The 13,507-nt window shown below is 43.0% G+C and overlaps 1 protein-coding gene across 2 annotated transcripts in view; it reads left to right on the forward strand.

The window, feature by feature from the left end:
• The window catches only part of LOC138963283 (centrosomal protein of 57 kDa-like), a 66,408-nt gene that overhangs the window by 11,783 nt on the left and 41,118 nt on the right, over positions 1-13,507 (forward strand). The window contains exon 1 of one of the 2 annotated variants that reach the window (XM_070335347.1): positions 5,589-6,592. The exons of the other annotated variant lie outside the window; for it this stretch is intronic. Within the exon in view, the coding sequence (XP_070191448.1) occupies positions 6,545-6,592 (48 nt within the window). The 5' untranslated portion in view covers positions 5,589-6,544. Of the gene's footprint in view, positions 1-5,588; positions 6,593-13,507 lie in introns of those variants that run through there. 2 annotated transcript variants of the gene reach the window in all.

Here is a 13,507-nt window from a genome sequence, read left to right on the forward strand (position 1 = left end):
GGGACTACCTTTAACCCTTTTGCCTTGCGGGACTACCTTTACCCCTTTTGCCTTGTGGGACTACCTTTACCTCTTTTGCCTTGTGGGACTACCTTTACCTCTTTTGCCTTGTGGGACTACCTTTACCTCTTTTGCCTTGTGGGACTACCTTTACCCCTTTTGCCTTGTGGGACTACCTTTACCTCTTTTGCCTTGTGGGACTACCTTTACCCCTTTTGCCTTGCGGGACTACCTTTACCCCTTTTGCCTTGTGGGACTACCTTTACCCCTTTTGCCTTGTGGGACTACCTTTACCCCTTTTGCCTTGTGGGACTACCTTTACCCCTTTTGCCTTGTGGGACTACCTTTACCTCTTTTGCCTTGTGGGACTACCTTTACCTCTTTTGCCTTGTGGGACTACCTTTACCCCTTTTGCCTTGTGGGACTACCTTTACCCCTTTTGCCTTGTGGGACTACCTTTACCCCTTTTGCCTTGTGGGACTACCTTTACCCCTTTTGCCTTGTGGGACTACCTTTACCCCTTTTGCCTTGCGGGACTACCTTTACCCCTTTTGCCTTGTGGGACATTTGCTGAGCATGTCCTTGAGCACAGGTACCAGAGAACAGTGAAATCGCTCCCCTGATCTGAGGGTCACCGGTAGGTCGTGGAACGTGTCCGACGTGGAACGACAAGCTCGACACGACAAAGGAATCGACACGACAGAAGATTGATGTGTGGATGTTCTACTGATATTTTTAAAGGGAAAGTGAGGACGAAAAAGACAATTAAATGTAATGAATAAACTTTGTGAGGACACATTCCACCGACTAAAATGTCTGTACTCATCCGTCGCAGCGACATGCGAATCCATCATCTTTTTCTTTAGTGTAATGACTTCTTGCCATTTCTTGTGCTGGGAAATATTTTGATATAGCATTTCCTAGAAAATCCTAATCGACTTGACTGGAAAAACAGACACGTACGTACGTACGCACGCACACACACACACACACACGCACACACACACACACACACCATCTCCAGATCCTTTGTATTACAGGTGTGTTAGCACATGAATTCGTAATGACCTGCTTTGTCATTGTCGCCCAAGTTTATGTATTGCTCACAAGTGGCATCATTTCCGCTGTTGTTGAATGAATAACGCTTTCACGGATAAAGCGGTTTTCAAGTCGACAAAACCCGGTGTGTTTGCATTAGTGATCAATGAAACAAGGTAAACCTTTGAACACTGCACTGCGAGGGAAACAGTGCGCCCTTCAACTGTGTCACCCGTTACTTCTGCGTTCATGGAATGAAAGCCCTACGTATACTCGTGTTTATGTGTGTTTTTACATTTAGTCAAATTTTGACTAAATGTTTTAACGTAGAGGGGGGAATCGAGACGAGGGTGTGGTGTGTGTGTGTGTCTGTCTGTGTGTGTAGAGCGATTCAGACTAAACTACTTGACCAATCTTTATGAAATTTTATATGAGAGTTCCTGGGAATTATATCCCCGGATGTTTTATTTCTTTTTTTCGATAAATGTCTTTGATGACGTCATATCCGGCTTTTTGTAAAAGTTGAGGCGGCACTGTCACACCCTCATTTTTCAATCAAATTGATTGAAATTTTGGCCAAGCAATCTTCGACGAAGGCCGGACTTCGGTATTGCATTTCAGCTTGGTGGCTTAAAAAATTAATTAATGACTTTGGTCATTAAAAATCTGAAAATTGTAAAAATAATTTTTTTTATAAAACGATCCAAATTTACGTTCATCTTATTCTTTATCATGTTCTGATTCCAAAAACATATACATATGTTATATTTGGATTAAAAACAAGCTCTGAAAATTAAAAATATAAAAATTATGATCAAAATTAAATTTCCGAAATCGATTTAAAAACAATTTCATCTTATTCCTTGTCGGTTCCTGATTCAAAAAACATATAGATATGATATGTTTGGATTAAAAACACGCTCAGAAAGTTAAAACGAAGAGAGGTACAGTAAAGCGTGCTATGCAGCACAGCGCAACCGCTACCGCGCCAAACAGGCTCGTCACTTTCACTGCCTTTTGCACTAGCGGCGGACTACGTTCAGTTTCATTCTGTGAGTTCCACAGCTTGACTAAATGTAGTAATTTCGCCTTACGCGACTTGTTTTTTTGTGTGCACGAGTGGATTTTACAATGTATGACCGTTTTTATCCCGCCATTTAGGCAGACATACGCCGATTTGTGCTTGTAAATTCCTTTCACTAGCAAGTAGTTATAGCTTCACTAGCAAGTAGTGTTTGCGTTTCTCTCTCGCTCTCTGTAACCCCCTCCCCGCTCTCTCTCTCTCTCTCCCTCTCCCTCTCCCTCTCTCTGGTTGGTTGACAGTCACACGGTGTACCCCTCTCCCACCCCGTCTATAACTCCCCCCCCCAAAAAAAAAAAAAAAAAAAAAAAAAAAACACTCCTCGTTATTCCACACAATTGAGCGAGTCGCGCAATTCAATCTGAAATTGTCTTCCAATTTTCGTGCTTCATCTCCCCTAATATACTCGCCTTCCATTGTTGACTCAAGGTCTTGGCAGAGTGGAATACCATTCGATCCTTTCCCAAGTTATCACTCATTCCGCTCTGAGAGTATGGTATGCGGGAAGCCTGTTTTGGGTGTGCTAGTTATATAGCAGACTATAGTTCTATTGTGTTGGGCTGGTCCTTCGTGGTTCGTTAGTGTTTTATGTCTGGTGCCATTATAGTTCGTTTGGAACCGTAAGGCGAAACGGTCACTTTATGTTTGGTTGGGAGTTTGTGCTAGTTCATTAGCCAGTGGTAGATGAGCTTTCTTCAGATAAAGAGAGACGGTACTAACTTCATGATGAAAAGGTGCTAACTTTAGTCCGAAGGCATCTTGGTTTGAGAGAAGCATGTGTGTGTGGGGGTGGCGGTGATATGGGGATGATTAGCAATTTAGAACGATCTTTTAGACATGTCCATTTGAGAACTGACTGTGTTGTAATGTTTTAGGCGTACCATAATCAAATCTAGGTAAGTAATGGCATGTGTACTGCATGTAATTCGACTCGCTGTAGCCTGAGTGTGAGAGTCAATTCGTCATACTCTGCAGTATAAAATTATTTGTAGCGTTTCTCTGTCTTCACAGACCAGCTGGGACTGTGTAAACTTTTTAAACACATGTTAATGGAACCAAGCTGGGAAATGCACACATGGTCACGTGCCATTAAAAGGGCAGCCCAAGTTATCATTAACAACAAGCACAGTGAAAAATGAAAGTATGTTGAAAGGTAGACAATTAGCGGTCCCCTTTCACCTGTTCACAAGACTTGATTGTGTGTCTGCACGCCCGACAGCCCCCCCCCCCCCCCCCTTAGCTTTTCCCTTGTTTCTTTGGCCCAGGCTCAAAGTGGAATGTGGTATACTGAGCACTTTGCGTTTCACACACCGATACCGTTGGTATCATGCCATATTCACACACCGATACCGTTGGTATCATGCCATATTCACACACCGATACCGTTGGTATCATGCCATTTACCTTGTTGAAAGACCTGTTTGAGTTCTGTGATCTGGCGCGTTCTCTGCGGATGAATAGCTAATAGGAAGGCGGTGTACTAAATTATGTATGCTTACTGGTAGTGTACTATGTGTATAAACTATAATCAAGAACAACAAAGAAGTAAAGTGCCCCCCTCCAAAAACGGAAAATTTATTTTAAAAAAATTCACAATAACAAACAAACATAGAGGAATCATGCACAACAAATTTATAGCAGTACTTTTTGTTGTAGTCTGTTGTGACCGTCTTTGGTATTTTTGGGTTTACTTTAGCATTTGACTCAGAGGTCCTTTTCGGGTTGTTAATTTGCTTGCCTTTGAAAGAAGGGCTAAGAAAATTAATAATTTTAATTAAATATCGAATGACACTGTTGTCAGATCTGAAATAGCAGAATGACAAAACTTTCAATTTACGCTTCTGATATTGTATTAAAAACAAATTGAACATGTCTGTTTTTTTCTTCTCCATTTGGTTGGTTGCAGTCAAAGTACAGATGACAATTTGTCAAAAGGGAAACATTGGCTGTGTGTCTGTCCGTCCGTCTGTCTGTTTGCCTGTGCGTCTGTAGTTGGCACAAGGACACGCTAACTGCAAATCGACATATAGGTAAGGTGTCATGTTAAGATAACGGCACACGACAACAAAAGACAACCAAATCGATCGTAATGTTAGCCAGACCCGGGTACGATTTGCCAGCTTGTCAAAGTGTCTGTGACAAATTGGCGTGCAACGTATCACTGGTCTCACAACACGCCATTACAATACCCGTGTGTCATGTTCCGTGCTTGCAGAGGTGTCATCGTTCTTGTTCGCGCAATGTTCCATGTGTTCCTGTTGTGTTGATCCATTTCTTGCTTCAACGCTTGTCGCGCAAGCATTGTTTTTAAAGCGACAGAGCCAACTTTGCCTACATTCTGGGTGGTTTTTTTTCGAGAGCTATGATGTTTTCAAAGCGTTCAAGTAAAAACAAGTCGCGTAAGGCGAAAATACAACATTTAGTCAAGTAGCTGTCGAACTCACAGAATGAAACTGAACGCAATGCAACGCAGCAAGACCGTATACTCGTGGTCCACCGCTCACGGCATAGGCAGTGAAATTGACAAGAAGAGCGGGGTAGTGGTTACGCTATGCTGCATAGCACGCTTTTCTGTACCTCTCTTCGTTTTAACTTTCTGAGCGTGTTTTTAATCCAAACATATCATATCTATATATTTTTGGAATCAGGAACCGACAAGGAATAAGATGAAAGTGTTTTTAAATTGATTTGGAAAAAAAAATTTGATAATAATTTTTATATATTTAATTTTCAGAGCTTGTTTTTAATCCGAATATAACATATTTATATGTTTTTGGAATCAGCAAATGATGGAGAATAAGATAAACGTAAATTTGGATCGTTTTATAAATTTTTATTTTTTTTTACAATTTTCAGATTTTTAATGACCAAAGTCATTAATTAATTTTTAAGCCACCAAGCTGAAATGCAATACCGAACCCCGGGCTTCGTCGAAGAGTACTTGACCAAAATTTCAACCAATTTGGTTGAAAAATGAGGGCGTGACAGTGCCGCCTCAACTTTCACGAAAAGCCGGATATGACGTCATCAAAGACATTTATCAAAAAAATGAAAAAAACGTTCGGGGATTTCATACCCAGGAACTCTCATGTCAAATTTCATAAAGATCGGTCCAGTAGTTTAGTCTGAATCGCTCTACACACACACACACACACACACGCACGCACACACATACGCACATACACCACGACCCTCGTTTCGATTCCCCCTCGATGTTAAAATATTTAGTCAAAACTTGACTAAATAAAATGAGACATAAGTGTTCGTTATTAATTTGGAGACAAAGCCACATTTACAAGCATTCTGTATTTGTTTTCGTTTCTAAATTAAACGAGAGGGACGGAATTGTCCATAACTTTTAGCCCTACTTATTGAAACTAATGAGAGACTGTTACATGTTGGGTTCAATGAGAGACAGGGATAGCCGAAATTGACTTTGTGAGGCACTGTCTTAACAAAACCAAAGAGCGAGAACCCAGAACTTGCGAGGATATGATCATTGTATCAATTAAAAGTAGCAAAGCCCATGACTGCATTGATTTCGCAGAACTACCAAAACCCAGGCCGTGCCGTTTTCAACAACATAGTCCACAAGAGGCTTGCACACTGCTGTCCCAAACCGCTTCGGGTACCGCAGCAAGCCGCCTTTTCTTAACTATCGAATCCACCCGTATTGGCCAACAGGTACCCGGCATAACAGCCACCCGGCCTCGGTTGTGATCGGTGGGAGGGAATAGTACTTGGTGGCAGTACCCGTGGCTTGCTGATAGAGGAGAGGATTAGTACTTTGTTAGGCGCACGGTACGCGTGAGAGATTGAACGGTACGGTGCGAACATTCTCCGCACCAGATTCATTTCTACTAATCCCCTCTTCACAAATACGGATTTCTGTGCTGTGCGGTATACTGGTTCGGTACGCCTGAAAACCAGTCAAGGTTTTGACTTTTCTTCGTGCATCCCAAGCGGAGGTTTTGTTTTTTGTGGAAAGACCTCTGCATGGAATGTTTGAAACACTTTCAGTTTTGTTTGGCGTTGCTGTGAAGAGATTGTACTTAACTATATAAACTGGTCCATAACGCAAGTGGATTTTACTGATTTGCGAGAACCGAAATCTCTTTGTGGATTATTGTCAAGCTTTTGGTTTTGGTTTGAAGTGGGAAGGACTTATGGACTGTGTAAACGGCATCCGTAACTGTAGGTTGTTTGTGTCTTTTGTACAGTTGTGAACTGGTGTACAATACGCTGTCTGGGGTCCGAGTGATTTCAAGACACAGCAGTCAGTGTTGTTTTCAAATCTGCAGGATCGGTGTTGAAACTTGAAAAACTGCAGTGACTTTTTTTTTGCGTTTACATCAACATTTGTGGTGGGACCGTTCAGACTGGCTTGCAGGTGAAGTGATATATTTATTTGTGCTGCTGCTTGAAATGGATTCACAATCGGAATGCCCTGATACTTCGACCGTGAGTGTCACTGTAAGTGAACCACTAAATATTTCAACAGCAATTTATTAACGCTCTCTCTCTCTCTCTCTCTCTCTCTCTCTCTCTCTCTCTCTCTCTCTCTCTCTCTCTCTCTCTCTCTCTCTCTCTCTCTTTCTCTTTCTCTCTCTCTCTCTCTCTCTCTCGTCTCTCTCTCTCTCGTCTCTCTCTCTCTGTCTCTCTCTCTCTCTCTCTCTCTGTCTCTGTCTCTCTGTCTCTCTCTCTCTCTGTCTCTCTGTCTCTCTCTCTCTCTCTCTGTCTCTCTCTCTCTCTCTCTCTCTCTCTCTCTCTCTCTCTCTCTCTCTCTCTCTCTCTCTCTCTCTCTCTCTCTCTCTCTCTCTCTCTCTCTCTCTCTCTCTCTCTGTTGTTTGTCTGTCTCTGTTTATCTCTCTCCGCCGTTCGCAGCTCCCCTTTTCAGATGTGTGTGAACATGTTATGCTTTGCATGTGTTCAGCTGTGTTTGTACGCGTGTTTGTGTGCGGTAGCCTGTGGTGTGTATGTGTGTGTGTTCAGCTGTGTTTGTACGCGTGTTTGTGTGCGGTAGCCTGTGGTGTGTATGTGTGTGTGTTCAGCTGTGTTTGTACGCGTGTTTGTGTGCGGTAGCCTGTGGTGTGTATGTGTGTGTGCTGTTGTTGTTGTTGTTGTTGTTGTTGTTGTTGTTGTTGTTGTTGTCTGGAGGTCAATTGATAACGGTCTGTGTTTAGGAAAACCGACGAGATATGAGAAAGAGAATATTTATCGCATCAAACGTTTTCGTACATGTATATCATCGAGTCCGTCATGTGTCTGTGTGTGTCTGCGAAGTCGTGTTTGTGCATGTAAAAGAACAAGTCGCGTAAGGCGAAAATACAATATTTAGTCAAGTAGCTGTCGAACTCACAGAATGAAACTGAACGCAATGCCATTTTTCAGCAAGACCGTATACTCGTAGCATCGTCAGTCCACCGCTCACGGCAAAGGCAGTGAAATTGACAAGAAGAGCGGGGTAGTAGTAGCGCTAAGAAGGATAGCACGCTTTTCTGTACCTCTCTTCGTTTTAACTTTCTGAGCGTGTTTTTAATCCAAACATATCATATCTATATGTTTTTGGAATCAGGAACCGACAAGGAATAAGATGAAAGTGTTTTTAAATTGATTTCGACAATTTAATTTTGATAATAATTTTTATATATTTAATTTTCAGAGCTTGTTTTTAATCCGAATATAACATATTTATATGTTTTTGGAATCAGCAAATGATGGAGAATAAGATAAACGTAAATTTGGATCGTTTTATAAAAGAAATATTTTTTTTACAATTTTCAGATTTTTAATGACCAAAGTCATTAATTAATTTTTAAGCCACCAAGCTGAAATGCAATACCGAAGTCCGGGCTTCGTCGAAGATTACTTGACCAAAATTTCAACCAATTTGGTTGAAAAATGAGGGCGTGACAGTGCCGCCTCAACTTTCACGAAAAGCCGGATATGACGTCATCAAAGACATTTATAAAAAAAAATGAAAAAAACGTATGGGGATATCAATCCCAGGAACTCTCATGTCAAATTTCATAAAGATCGGTCCAGTAGTTTGGTCTGAATCGCTCTACACGCACGCACACACACACACATACACACACACATACACCACGACCCTCGTTTCGATTCCCCCTCGATGTTAAAATATTTAGTCAAAACTTGACTAAATATAAAAAGGGGGAGATGGAGAGAGAGTTAGTGAGTGAGAGGGAGGGGGGGGAGAGAGAAGAGAGAGAGAGAGAGAGAGAGAGAGAGAGAGAGAGAGAGAGAGAGAGAGAGAGATAATTCCAACCTACAATCGATCAACTATTTTGTTAATCACTGATCATCCCAAGACCAACACACATAATGACACTCACTCTTCCTAGTCTTTGCACAAGGCTTTCTCCAAGTTGATCTATGACAGGGTGTCAAGTCGTGTGTCAACTTTTTGAACGAGAACATAACCGCTGGGCGCCTTCATTCTTTGTCGCACAAACCTACTTGAAAGCACTCGGGGTATTGTTGAGATCATCGACAGTCTCCGAGCAGCGCGCCGGGTTAAAGGTGCAGTGTCGCAAAGAAAGCTTGCATTTACAAATTAAAGGTGCAGTGTCGCAAAGAAAGCTTGCATTTACAAATTAAAGGTGCAGTGTCGCAAAGAAAGCTTGCATTTACAGTTAAAGGAGCAGTGTCGTCAAGAAAGATTGCATTTACTGACAAGTTGGAGACACAGCTACACTGTAAAGTTAGAGTTGTGTGGTTTCGGGCTATGAAAGCAGTTCTCTTACTTTGTCACAGTTGGAGCAATTACTATGAACAGACACACTATTCAGCAAACAAAAACACAGACACACACACAGACACACACACACACACACACACACACACACACACACACACACATACACACAGACACACACACACAGACACACACACACACAGACACACACACACAGACACACACACACAGACACATACACACAGACACATACACACACACCCACACACACACACACACACACACACACATACACACACACACACACACTAAAATGAGACGGGCTGTTGATGGCTGGACGGTGAGTTCAAATGGAATGGAGCTGGACGGTGAGTTCAAATGGAATGGAGCTGGACGGTGAGTTCAAATGGAATGGAGCTGGACGGTGAGTTCAAATGGAATGGAGCTGGACGGTGAGTTCAAATGGAATGAAGCTGGACGGATTCGTGTTCATGTACAATGGAGTCTACGCGAAGGTATTTTGAATTCGCCCTCACCTTTTCTGCGTATCGTCGAATGGCACCTTTAATAGAATGGTAACGGAGGTATTTTTTATTAGACATTAAAATACCAGCGCTGTAGGGAAATGGTATTTCCACTGATGGGTTGTCTGGCTTGCCGCTTGGCTTTGAGTAGGAATAGCATTGTAGATATCGCTTCGTGTTGACACTGGAGTGATCGGAGATCGGAGCAATTGTTTTATTCGGCATGGTTTCTTTTTCTGAATTGGTTTGATTCTATTGAGGTCTATAAAGTTTATGCCCCGCATTGTTGAGTCGTTTAGATCCTTTTGTGTTAAAAAAAAATGACACGGAAGTTCCCAAAAGTACAGAGAGAGAGAGAGAGAGAGAGAGAGAGAGAGCGAGCTTGCGTTCCAAATTCAATTGTTAGAATCTGGAAGCGATTTCCCAGAATAACAACAACAACAACGTAGATTCGGTACTTGTCTACGACATGAGCGACAAGAGTAAGTGAGGGTTGTGCGGAACCTGCTGAGAGAATAACAAGCATGGAAATGAACAAGCGACTGTTATCCTCTTTTGTGTTTGTTTCCGAAATAGTTTAAAGTTGCACCTTGAATCTTTACATGATTAAACATTGACCTCAAGCAAAATCAAAGTCGTGTAAAGCATAGTTCAACTATTTTCTCTTCCATGACTTTTATATAAAGCAAAGCCCATCAGAGTTGGGGGGGGGGGGGGGATCTATGTGACCTGGTGCATTAAATCCCCTCATGGACTCTTGGAGGAGCAACATCTCAAACGCAAACATGGGCGTTGTTCTCACGGGGTTATTCGGCAGTTTTACATATTATATTACAGACCTACCGTAAGAGTGATTTAAAGGGACGTTGCTTCCCGTGTAGTGGACCATGTTCACCGGCTCAGATCTGTGTATGCTTTGACATTGGACAAGCAGTGTTGGTCCCAGCCTCACAGGACAAAAGGTCAGTTGGGCATTGATTGAAATTATGTATAGTTCCCCCAAAATATGTATTGGTCCCAAAAATATGTACTGGTCCCAAAAGATGTATTGGTCCCAAAAGATGTATTGGTCCCAACAAATATGTATTGGTCCCCAAAAGATGTATTGGTCCCAAAAACATGTATTGATCCCAAAATATGTATTGGTCCCAAAAATATGTACTGGTCTAAAAAAATGTGTATATGTCCAAATGTCCTGGGTTTGTCCGCTTAGTAGGAAAAAGATGGCCAGAAGAACTCCTACATGTCAAAACTATCGAACGGTCGACCGGCCAGGGGTCAGTCCAATGCGTAAGATGAATAAAGTATTCGTCAATGATCGAAGACCGAGACATGGGGACAGCGATGGATTATGAAGAAGAGCATCTTTCATCTCAAAAACACTTTTGAACAACATTCAACAGCCTGGCTGCCTTTTGCGTACAGTCATATTTCTCTGTAGAGTGATGCTGTTTCACGTGGAATTAATTTCGTAAGTAACACCTTTTGTTTTTGGTGTGTGTCCAAATGAACGATTGCTCTCATTCGTGGTAAGGAACATGATCCTGTTTACTGGATGGTGCCTTTACTCAAGGCTTTGTTTAGTGGTAAGGAACATGATCCTGTTTACTGGATGGTGCCTTTACTCAAGGCTTTGTTTAGCGGTAAGGAACATGATCCTGTTGACTGGTTGGTGCCTTTACTCAAGGCTTTGTTTAGCGGTAAGGAACATGATCCTGTTTACTGGATGGTGCCTTTACTCAAGGCTTTGTTTAGTGGTAAGGAACATGATCCTGTTTACTGGATGGTGCCTTTACTCAAGGCTTTGTTTAGCGGTAAGGAACATGATCCTGTTTACTGGATGGTGCCTTTACTCAAGGCTTTGTTTAGTGGTAAGGAACATGATCCTGTTTACTGGATGGTGCCTTTACTCAAGGCTTTGTTTAGCGGTAAGGAACATGATCCTGTTTACTGGATGGTGCCTTTACTCAAGGCTTTGTTTAGCGGTAAGGAACATGATCCTGTTTACTGGATGGTGCCTTTACTCAAGGCTTTGTTTAGTCAAGGCTTTGTTTAGCGGTAAGGAACATGATCCTGTTTACTGGATGGTGCCTTGACTCAAGGCTTTGTTTAGCGGGCAAGAGGGACTTACAACTTCAATCTGTGTGCCCTGTTATGCTGCTCCTCCCAGATGAGTGCTTTCAGTCCAAAACTCATTCTCCGATTCTTCGTTTGACAGAACTGAAGTCTTTGGCTGAGGACTTGTAATGTTGAAAGAGTGTTAGATTCCACACTACAGCGTGATAAAGTGAAGTCTTTGGCTGAGGACTTGTAATGTTGAAAGAGTGTTAGATTCCACACTACAGCGTGATAAAGTGAAGTCCTGGGATAGACATATTTCCCTCCCAGGACCTATTGTTAGTGAGAGAGAGAGACAGAGAGAGAGAGAGACAGAGACAGACAGAGACGCCACCACGACAAAAGTAGCGGCCTATCGTTTCCAGCGCGTGTTTAACTGTCAGTTCCACGGGGCCGAACGGTACTGCGGTTGTAACGGGTTTTATCTGTTGTATATGTGGGCGAGATATCGATTTGAGGGGAATAATGGAGTGGTTTGGTTTGAGTTGCATGGCTCCAGTGTCACATGGCTCCAGTGTCACATGGCTCCAGTGTCACATGGCTCCAGTGTCACATGGCTCCAGTGTCACATGGCTCCAGTGTCACATGGCTCCAGTGTCACATGGCTCCAGTGTCACATGGCTCCAGTGTCACATTCCGCGGGTGCTAGAAACGTCCAGGGTCTCAGTGGACGCGTGCAGGCTGTAAGCTGCTAAGTCGGACTGGTGTTGGGGCAGATAGCAGTAAAAGGACTTTCCGACCATCGGTTTCTGCGTTCGCTTCTTTGTGTTTGGTATTTGGTATCCGTATCTATTAACGTAATAACTTCATCTAGCGTAAATATTTCAGTTCGTTTGGTTTTATGGTTGACTCCCCCCACCCCCCCTATCCCTTCTTTCCTCGGGCCCCCTCACTCCCTCTCTCTACTTTACCCATGATCTTCATGAAGAATGGAGGCCGAAGGGACGCATCCAGTTCATTGTAACTGCGCAAGATGGTTAGAAGGGTGGCTGTGTTCTATTTTAACAAGCTATCCTTAGAGGACAGTTCTTAATATACAGAAGCACGTGACACCTGGAATTAGGACGGGGGAACCGGGGTAGGACGTAAAATTCAGTCAATTGAAACGGCTTTGACCTGTGGCACCTTCAACAAGAATGTCATTGAACTCAGAAAGGTCGACCTCGAGAAGTTCAGCAAACTGCCCCGGGTTGGTCAGCAAACTTACAAAGTCATTCTACCAATATTATAGAGAAGCAATGACAAGAATGAAGCCTTGCCCACTCCATGCACAGTGCAAGTTTGCACGGCATGAGGCTATCTATCCTACAAGATCCAGCCCATGGCGCCGTGTCCTGGTGTGTCCACCATACACAAATGTAAGCATCTGTCTTAGGCTTCTTGCCTTGCTTTCAGGAACCAACGGCCCGTTTTTAGTTCCTTCGTCCGGACATGTAGCAAGGGGCTCTATTTTGCGTAGTTTTTTGCTTGAAAGATTATTGATAAAAACAAACAGAGAAATGGCGTCTTTGAATGGCCATGATGGGAAGGAAGATTGCACTCGGAGCCATCTATCGCTGTTCTGCATGTAATGGCCGTGATGGCAAGGAAGATTGCACTCGGAGCCATCTATCGCTGTTCTGCATGTAATGACCATGATGGAAGGAATATTGCACTCGGAGCCATCTATCGCTGTTCTGCATGTAATGACCATGATGGAAGGAATATTGCACTCGGAGCCATCTATCGCTGTTCTGCATGTAATGACCATGATGGAAGGAATATTGCACTCGGAGCCATCTATCGCTGTTCTGCATGTAATGACCATGATGGAAGGAAGATTGCACTCGGAGCCATCTATCGCTGTTCTGCATGTAATGGCCATGATGGCAAGGAAGATTGCACTCGGAGCCATCTATCGCTGTTCTGCATGTAATGGCCGTGATGGCAAGGAAGATTGCACTCGGAGCCATCTATCGCTGTTCTGCATGTAATGGCCGTGATGGGAAGGAAGATTGCACTCGGAGCCATCTATCGCTGTTCTGCATG

This window comes from Littorina saxatilis, linkage group LG3 (assembly GCF_037325665.1).
Source record: "Littorina saxatilis isolate snail1 linkage group LG3, US_GU_Lsax_2.0, whole genome shotgun sequence".
Lineage (NCBI taxonomy): Eukaryota > Metazoa > Mollusca > Gastropoda > Littorinimorpha > Littorinidae > Littorina > Littorina saxatilis.